Below are 10,355 nucleotides of genomic sequence, written 5' to 3'. Positions count from 1 at the left end.
TAGTTGTATTAACAAATATGCATTCAACTTCTTGAGATTTGTCACAAGAAACACAAGCTCTCTCTACTTGTTTATTTTGATATGTAACAAGGTATTTATTCAGCAGTTTGACAATACTAACCTTAAAATGTACCAGTACATCGACAAAACACACACAACAAAATTACATATGATCATGTATATTAACCAGTGTATTGCAATTAAATGAAAAAGTGTAAAAGATCATAAAAAAAAAATATCACATTTCAACATCGGGAACATTTTGGAAATACACCGTACAGAATACCGGTAAAAATATTGCACAGTTTTAAAGGGCAGTATTTCTGCAGATATTAAATACTGGTATACGATTGTCTCCTCACACTTGACCTTCGTCGCCAGGCAACCACTCCGACAACTACCAGGACAACTGCGCCCATTGCAACTGCTGCTATAACAACAGAAGTGATTGACATAGATTGGCTGCCAGTGTTGGTATCTGATTGGCTACTGGAATATGACTGGCTCCTGGACCCGAGTAAGCCAGGCTGTGCGTCTATGCCTGGTTGACTGTTCTTGTATGTGTAGAAGTATGGATGCTCCTGAAATCACCATTACATAAATTGGAAATATATATTTAGTATTATTATTTTAAGAGGCGTAAATAAGTTGGACACCTTTAGATATTTAAGAGGTGTTCAAAAATTCTTTTTAAATGTGTATCTGTTTTTGTAGCCTTTTTTATATTAATCTAGCACAATGGAAACACATATATTGCCTTGATACTTCACTAAGACGTACTATTTTCTGGTAAACAAGGAAGCAAAAGATTTCTTATCTAAAATACCTTGGCATCAACTGGCAATATTGTATACTACTTACAGCTGATGGACATTCGATCTTCTCACCCGGAGACCAATACTTTCTTTTTTGAGCCATTGGTTCAATCTGTAATCAAAATCGGTAAATGTCATTTACAATGAAACCAACAGGGCTTAAGCAGGTTTTAGAATTAATACAAAGATAGTACAAAAAATACACGGTTGAGGGCAATGTCAATGCTGATGTTTAGGTATATATATAATTGTGTAAATATGGAGATCATGAAATTCTTTGTAACTACCTACACTTATGTATACTGTATAGTTCTCCAGTTGTAACTACCTACACTTATGTATACTGTATAGTTCTCCAGTTGTAACTACCTACACTTATGTATACTGTATAGTTCTCCAGTTGTAACTACCTACACTTATGTATACTGTATAGTTCTCCAGTTGTAACTACCTACACTGTATACTGTATAGTTCTCCAGTTGTAACTACCTACACTGTATACTGTATAGTTCTCCAGTTGTAACTACCTACACTTATGTATACTGTATAGTTCTTCAGTTGTAACTACCTACACTTATGTATACTGTATAGTTCTCCAGTTGTAACTACCTACACTTATGTATACTGTATAGTTCTAGAGTTGTAACTACCTACACTTATGTATACTGTATAGTTCTCCAGTTGTAACTACCTACACTTATGTATACTGTATAGTTCTCCAGTTGTAACTACCTACACTGTATACTGTATAGTTCTCCAGTTGTAACTACCTACACTTATGTATACTGTATAGTTCTCCAGTTGTAACTACCTACACTTATGTATACTGTATAGTTCTCCAGTTGTAACTACCTACACTTATGTATACTGTATAGTTCTCCAGTTGTAACTACCTACACTTATGTATACTGTATAGTTCTCCAGTTGTAACTACCTACACTGTATACTGTATAGTTCTCCAGTTGTAACTACCTACACTGTATACTGTATAGTTCTCCAGTTGTAACTACCTACACTTATGTATACTGTATAGTTCTCCAGTTGTAACTACCTACACTTATGTATACTGTATAGTTCTCCGGTTGTAACTACCTACACTTATGTATACTGTATAGTTCTCCAGTTGTAACTACCTACACTTATGTATACTGTATAGTTCTCCAGTTGTAACTACCTACACTGTATACTGTATAGTTCTCCAGTTGTAACTACCTTCACTGTATACTGTATAGTTCTCCAGTTGTAACTACCTACACTTATGTATACTGTATAGTTCTCCAGTTGTAACTACCTACACTTATGTATACTGTATAGTTCTCCAGTTGTAACTACCTACACTGTATACTGTATAGTTCTCCAGTTGTAACTACCTTCACTGTATACTGTATAGTTCTCCAGTTGTAACTACCTACACTGTATACTGTATAGTTCTCCAGTTGTAAACAATGGGACCCATGTTAAACTAATTAAACTACGTGCTATGTTTTCTGACCATGTTATTCCAGAGGGCGTCTGCGGCGGCACGGTGTCCCTTAAGGCTCAGGTGAAAGCAGTCCGGAGCGAAATAGCTCAGGTCAGGCTCCTCAGACCCCTCCTGGAAAAAGAAAGAAAATAAACAACGGTTACCCTCTTAAAGGAAAATATAATCACCGTAATTCAAACTAAAAACTTTTTCATGGTAGCAATGTTATCAAAAAACAAAACATACAGCTGTATAATTTCTAATGGCAAGAATTTTTAGGTTTTGCAATACCAGTAGTAAGTCAAATCATGATTTTGTACTTCAACACTGAACAAGGGTTGTCACAGTAAGTGAATGTCCCGCCAGTTCAATGAATTATACAATCACAAATATGTCTTCATCCAGGGAAAGCTATCATATGCAATTTTTGAGGAGTGATGCAGATACAGGTATTAACATGGGGTCTTGCACCAACACATCGTCCTTATGTACTGAAAACATGCAACAACGTAAAATATCTCCGTGCATGACATAGTTACAACCCGGACACAACCAACTATTCTCTATCTATATATATGCATATATGAAGATGTCATAATGATTAAACTTTTTTCTCTTTTCAAATTTTAGTTAACGCATATAGAATAAAACAACTATTGCAATCCACGCCATCCACAAAATTACTATCCCAGCAAACAATTAACGTAGGATAGACGTTGTAACAACGTCAGAAACTGACGTTGAATGGACACTGTATGAGTATTGGTTGACAGTTCGGACGAACAGACGCATGGATGGACGGTGCGATATATGCCAACCATGGGGTGCATAAAAAAGAAAATACCCTTCGGTGTAATTGGTAGCCAAACAAAGTTTGCAATACGTGGTATTATATTTCAAACGCGGTCGACAAGTTCGAACTAATCAGGGGTCCCAACCTTCATTGGCGGTCGTGTTTCTGTAAAGAAGGGCTGCACGACGGCGGTAAAGTCGTCCCGGGTGTCATAGCGTCCACTTTGCACGAGTGCAGCCGTTTGGTCCCGGTAGCGCTGCGTCTCAGCTACTAGATCCGCCTCCGCTTCGCTGTTAGCAGGGAACGCAGCACATTTGCACAGGAACCTGGATACAACATCACGGAAGAAAGTCATGGACTGTTTATCTCATATTAAGATTTACCATACTGTTTGAGTAAACCTCTTATTATCATTAAAATGTCTGAAACTGACGTCGGTCTGACACTTGATACTTAATTGTCGGGAAGTTTGGATTTAATATAAAAAAAATATTTTAAAGTAGGAAAAATTGTCAGGAAGTACATACAGATGTAATGCGTCGCAGACAATGTTGGCGTTGAGACGTTTGATAATAGCGACGTCGAGTATCTGGACGACGTTGACGAAAGCACGTGGAACGTTCGCGTGCAGATAATCAAGCGCCTGCTGAATGTGGCCAACGTAGTTTTCAGCGCTGTACTTGCTCTGTGAGAGACAGAACTGTTCATCAACCTCATATTTACATTCATTTCAACTTGAGGCTATTAAAGTACTGTGAGCAGAAAAGCACTTAACTTGAAATTTTCAAGTTAAGTGCTTTTCTGCTCTCAGTACTTTAGCCTTGCATGTGCATGATTTATTAGATTATAGTGGCATACATTGTACGTTTCTTTATGGGATAAAAACTAACAGTAAATGTGATTCACTTTTGAAAACGTCATCCAAAAAGCATTGAAAAAATACCAATGTTTCGCTTCTTCATGCGACTTGTTTATCGCTAACGGAATGCGAACCGTACATGCCGTCTATGTCCAAAATATAAAGTTAATTTAATTTACATATCTACTACATCCACTTACATATATACATATATACTTGTACCATATGTTTGGGGGTGATTTCTTTGTTTGAAGTTCTGTATCGGACAGTTAAGAAGTAGGCGAAGTTTAACCCAACATTACAACGCTATTCACGTGTACCGCACGATTATTATTAAACGTAATTGTACTTGACGACATAGAACAATACATTTAATATCACCCACTACCCTCTTGAATTGAATTGTACACTTGTGCTGAAGCGCTCGTGTATAATTTGAATAACTCGAGTTGTAGGTGCAAAAGCTGTTACATAGAGCATAATTGGCCACGCACCTTGTCGTTGCAGTATTTACAGAGATCGTTGCCGCCGACGAATAGGGTAATAAGTTTCCAGTCGTTGTCGTAGTCGATGGTTTTGTCCTCCTTCATCCGTTTTACGATAAGTTCAGCCTGACCAGGCATGTCCCTGCAAAGATAGCGGTTTGTAACACAACGGTTCCGTCAAAACATAACATTAGCATAAGTAATATGCTTTTTTGCGCCCAGAGAATGCACATACTATTATCATATATAATATATAGCTGTTGGCGGTAAAAATCCTGAACCCTGTAAATGTGACAGAAGTGTTCGAAGTGTTCATAGACCAGTTTATGCCGTGGACGTACGACACATACTTCATCGTGCTGTGAGTTTTGATCATTTCAATGATATCATTACTTGGCAACAGCAGTCACCACGATGAACCTTAACATTGTGCTTATATGAGTATAGCTAGGGTATTTATTATTTCACGTACTCTGACGTGTCCCCGGGGTTGGCGACGTTAAGGTGGCTGGACTCCGTCCACACTGGCCCCCAGCCCGTGGAGAATCCCTTTAATTCCTTATTATACACCTTCAAGATGTCTGTAAAATAAAACGCATAAGCATTGTGTATGGTTGTTGTTAACTAATTTGCTTTCGTAGATTGTCATTTGTAACTGGTGAAAGGTAAGATTTCTAATCATAATGTTGATTGTTTGCCGCACTGGTGAACAAGTACCGACGGTTCTGAATGCGCATTCATGTACGTTTTAAGTTATAGTTAGATTACATACAGTAAATTCTTAATGATTAAGAATGGGCGAAGTGAGCGTTGCGACCGAGTCCTTTTTAATCATTAAGAAAATACTTTAGGTCATCTCTCTGACTTAGAATACAACCTCATTGGCTGATACATTGTCAGCGCAAAATCTAACCAGAGACTGGTGTGTATCGGATGAGTGACAGTACGCGGACCCTTCAACAGGCACGGGAGTTGATATTCTTAATGGTTAAGTCTACTACCAATTGCCTTTTTGCAATTTCATTGGCTTAAAATGTAGGTTGTATTCTAAGTGAGCTATGTACATGTAATTTTGACCCATTTACCATTTCTGGGTAAACAATGGTACATCGAAAAGGCTCTGAGACCAAACTCCGGGACCCTCTAATAAGAGTCCGATACGCTAGTCATTACCATAAATGAAAATAATATCAAGAAGGTTCGAGAGACATAAAATAAAGTAGTTTGCAGCAAAACCGGAAGAAGAGAAACTTACTGGGAATTGTTTCTTCCTCATTGACCGACTTTTCTCCTCCAACGCTGAATAAAGAAATAATATTCTACTGTTATTGGTGTAAAATGTATTTTGTTGAAATAATATGACACATTTCTCGACGGGCCATTATTAGAAAGGAGTGACATTATGGCCAGATGGCTGATCGGGTCCTATATCAACCTAGAAGTATTTAAAGAATGAATTGATGATTCTACATACTGCATTGCATACGGTAAATGTGTATAGCGTACCTCCACGAGAGCCCGCGGTCTTCCCTGAGCAACCCGATTACCGTGGACGCCGTGATCCCCGTCCCCGCCTGTAATATAATAGGGAAACATGTGAAAGCAATGTCACATGACATGAGGATTTACATGGTCTAGTGACAGAACTCTCACATAACAGATCACAGTTTCGAACCAACCAGGGACACTTGGCCATTGGCTCTTAAAATAGTTTCTTCCAGTTCTCAAATATGTTTTAATCAAACTAATAGAAGATATATTGAGACACCGAATATTAAATTGATTAAACAATATAAAACGTCTAACCGTAATGGAATCCCCGAGGGCTCCAACAACTTTGATGTCCATAGGCCTCAGGCTGTGAACTGAAAAAGTCATTACGATACAACAGTCATGCACTAAACATCATATGCATTGTTAATTAACAGATGTACTTACCCCTGACCTTGACCTCAAAGTCAGCGTTTTCGCAAAGAATGATGATATTATTTATAAATTCCCCGATCAAGTTCAAATGAAAGCTTATCATAACATCACCAACCGGAAGTGGTCTTGGCCGCTGGTGCCGGGTATGGCTTGCAATGAAATTCTTCCCCGGACTTGAGCTGCGGCTGAAAAAGTGTCATGGTGTCGTTTGCAGAAAGACCCAAATTATTATATCCAAAAGGAATTACGGTAATGTTATAAAAAGATAACTGTTATAATATCAATTTGTGTCACAAATAGTCTCATAGAGCCAAAACAATTTCCAAACAGAATGAAATCATATTAATTATAAAATGCTGTCTGATACCTTGCCATCGTCCTTGAACAACTTTAAATGTTGCTCGAACAGACGGACGAACGTCTCGTTCTTCTCCTGACTCCGGACAAACTTGGCGTAGTCAGCATAGTCGCACGCTGAAAACACACGACAATTAAGGGATTGAACATGCGGAAATCAACACCGTAATAGCATAAATAGGCCAGTTGGCAATGTGGACTCATTCTGCACCGGTATTACGCATCCGCATTCACAACTAGGAAAAAGTAGCGAATTCGCATACTAAGAAAAAAAAAAACGTTAAACGGTTAGAATTATATTTTATGTTCACGATTGTTTTAACATATAGTCTTAATCTGTGTGTGTATACCACGTAATAAATTACGTCATACATGCTACGTCGGAAGGCAAAAATTTGCTTAAAATGAAGACTTAAATCAAGGATAACTTTTCATTTACAACCCCATTTTAAATGAAACAAAGGGCAGTCTGTGCCGCTTAAAGAGCCCCGCATTTGTCAAATTTCCGAAATTTGATGAGTTCATTTGATTCATCAAACACTTCGACAAACCTGTTTCCAAAATAATGTTTTGACAGTGCTCCGTCAGACGGCCGTATTGTGAAAAGGTTTGTCGAAGAATTTGATTGCGAGTTTGGGTTGGGCTCCGTAGTCTGCGCTATGTTTCATTTAAAATGGTGAAAAAAAGTGAAGTTATCTTTGTTTAAAGTATTTTTCAAATCAAAATATTGCATTCCGACGTAGCATTTATGACGCAATTTATCACGTGGTATCACGTGGTATACACACACTGTTAATCAAAGGGTTACAAATTTCCATGTTTTTTTCTTCATGACTGTGTTGTTACCGCATGTTATCAGCTTGTGTTCGTAAATTTAATTGTTTTTGACAATACATCAGTTAAAACGTTTTCATGCCAAACTCTGACTTTATTGCGGCATACGTATAAATGTAAGAGACCCAGCGATTTTTAACTCGATTTTTAACTCGTTTCGTGTGTACAAAATTCAAAAATACCCTATACTGTAATATGAAACGTTTCATATTACATTATAGGGTATTTTTGAATTTTGTCAAATCTCGTTTTATGTTTATGGCAATGTATTATTTTGGTGATATACATGTTCAAGTATGTATAAAATATAATTTTGGCTAGTTGAAATTATTTATTGTGACTTTAATGAGCCTTTATCATCAAGCCACTGTGTATTTGTTACGTACATGCGGATTCAGGCCATGATGCGGAATGCTTACGTACACGGAATACCAGTATGTTTTCAGTGTTTTCCATGACTTCAAAATCATTCATAAACGAGACACATTTTAAAACTTTTATAAAATATGTTTGCATTCTTTTTATGGTAGACAGACCAAGAAAAAGTGTATTATTTTCTTCTTCTTTTTATTTAGTGTATTGTATTATATTTATTTCCAGTTAAAACAAAATTCAGCAAACAAAAGAACAAAAAACTAAAACGATTGAAAGAGAGTGTACACCGTTAAAGAGCAATAACATGGGAATTCATGAGCAGTGTGATTACATGGGAATACATGAGCAGTGTGATTACATGGGAATACATGAGCAGTGTGATGACATGGGAATACATGAGCAGTGTGATGACATATGAAAACATGAGCAGTGTGATGACATGGGAATACATGAGCAGTGTGCTGACATGGGAATACATGAGCAGTGTGATGACATGGGAATACATGAGCAGTGTGCTGACATGGGAATACATGAGCAGTGTGATGACATGGGAATACATGAGCAGTGTGATTACATGGGAATACATGAGCAGTGTGATGACATGGGAATACATGAGCAGTGTGATGAGGATGGCGAGATGCGACTTTAAATTAATTGTTAGTTTACGATCTTCCCCGCTCTTTTACCGCCGCACCTCAAATGTTATTGACTCAAAAAATGTTGAACTCGTCTGTATTTGCGTATCGGACCGGTACTACCGGAAACGGCGTTTATTCATACCTTCAAAATGTAACAGGTCACGGTCTTTAAAAGAATGCAATAAGACTACACATAAGGTCACATGATATCGTAACACAGACGTCGGACGTCGTGCGGCATCGCACGATATATATACCAATGGGTTGCCAATGATAATGGACACACTACCGTGACTGCTTTCAGATTAGTCTTATTGCATTCTTTTAAAGACCTCGACCTGTCAAAATATATATTCCTGTTCTCTGAAGCCGTGCGACTTGACAGTTCAAACTTGTGCTCGATATCCAAAGACAGTCGCACACTACACATTTTATAGTTGAACGCAACTACGCAACTTCTCTCCCTTGATTATGTGTTATTCACATGTTGAAAACTGCTTACACACATCAGTTATTTAAGATATGGCTGTAAACGAATATACAACATTCTATAATTTAGTTGTAGTCTATCAATTTGATCTGTGATAATTTTTCGACGAATGAAACGCAGAGTGTAGTCCTCGCATAGAGTGTCGGTATACGTTAAAACTGAATACGGACGTATACTTATTTACTTGTTTAAACACGAAACCTGCTTTAATATGTATGTTCACAAAAAGTCATTGGATTAACTTCCCCGTGTCTCGGCTTTGGGCTAATTCTTTGAATAGCTTTTTTGAAATTCAACAGTTAACCGGAAAATAATATGCACCTGATATGGGGCTCGTAGCCATGACCGCTGATGATTAGCTGGATGGGCTACCATCTGAGCTTACTGATCATCCAATACAAAATGCTTAAAACCAATATTTAATCCGCATTTCGTCAAGGTAGCTAAACGCGATTTCTGTTTTAAGTACAGTTTACCTAAGTCAATACGGTGTTAGGAATAGAAATGGACAGTGTATAGAAAGTCTTCCACAAAACTCGGTTAGTCGGTCAATATTGTTTACGTTCGATATGACACTGCTGTTTATACATAATTCATATCAATATAGGTATCTACTTATATAAATTAATAAATAAATAAATAAAAGAAGAAATACCTGAAAGTTGAAGGCACACAACGAATACTAAATATTTCATCATGGTGTCCATCCGTTCATCACAACCACAATACCATGGTGTGGTCCAGTTGTTAAATACTGACCTAGTCACATGGTCGTCTTCATGTATAAAATTTATTTATTATAACACAATCATACAGATCTATATATCGCCCGACGCTCTGTCTCACCTTAAGCTACAACAATGCTCGAAATCAGTTTTATTTATATTTTATTGCATAAGAATACAACACTGTTGAAAGATAAACACAATTGATATATGGGTATAAATATAGTGCGAGGCCACGTGGGAAGTTTAATTACATTCAAACTACAATAACTAGTCACATGAACATGAATGTACATAAACACTAGCGGGTTTAGAGAGGGGCGCGCCCAACGCACGCTCCCTCTAAATTCGTCCAAGTTTTTCTTTTATATCAACATTGGAGCAAAAAAAGTAATGAAATACGCTCATAATTTCCGACAACAAATTGTTAAAATGTTCTTGAGGGAGTAGCCCTAGATCCCCATGTAAACACTTTATGCCATATACTTTCGGTTCTGATGGAGGAGCGCCCCCTCTAATGTCAATTCCTGAAACCGCCCCTGCATATATGAACCATTTTTTAGGTTATGTAACAGGTCATGCACGTGATGCTTTAC

At 37.5% G+C, this 10,355-nt stretch overlaps 1 protein-coding gene across 1 annotated transcript; it reads right to left on the bottom strand.

Moving 5' to 3' along the window:
- Positions 1-58: 58 nt before the first annotated feature.
- On the bottom strand, positions 59-9,952 carry LOC128208981 (phospholipase B1, membrane-associated-like). Its single transcript, XM_052912759.1, has 13 exons — positions 9,690-9,952; positions 6,708-6,814; positions 6,456-6,525; positions 6,221-6,279; positions 5,921-5,988; positions 5,670-5,713; positions 4,887-4,995; positions 4,424-4,556; positions 3,598-3,755; positions 3,216-3,396; positions 2,308-2,409; positions 862-927; positions 59-581 (listed from the first exon to the last, which is right to left on the bottom strand). The coding sequence occupies exons 1-13, from the start codon at positions 9,739-9,741 to the stop codon at positions 333-335; spliced, it is 1,398 nt and encodes a 465-aa protein (XP_052768719.1). The 5' UTR covers positions 9,742-9,952; the 3' UTR covers positions 59-332.
- Positions 9,953-10,355: the final 403 nt, after the last annotated feature.

This window comes from Mya arenaria, chromosome 11, assembly GCF_026914265.1.
Source record: "Mya arenaria isolate MELC-2E11 chromosome 11, ASM2691426v1".
NCBI lineage: Eukaryota > Metazoa > Mollusca > Bivalvia > Myida > Myidae > Mya > Mya arenaria.
Note: the sequence above shows the minus strand (reverse complement) of the source record. Positions and strands in the feature narration are given on the sequence as shown.

Coding starts and splice junctions, on each gene's coding strand:
- LOC128208981 (XM_052912759.1), bottom strand. CDS start 9,741: ATGGACACCATGATGAAATATTTAGTATTCGTTGTGTGCCTTCAACTT. Junction 4,557..4,886: donor AACCCCGGGGACACGTCAGA/GTACGTGAAATA, acceptor CTATCTTTGCAG/GGACATGCCTGGTCAGGCTG. Junction 3,397..3,597: donor GTCTGCGACGCATTACATCT/GTATGTACTTCC, acceptor TGTTGTATCCAG/GTTCCTGTGCAAATGTGCTG.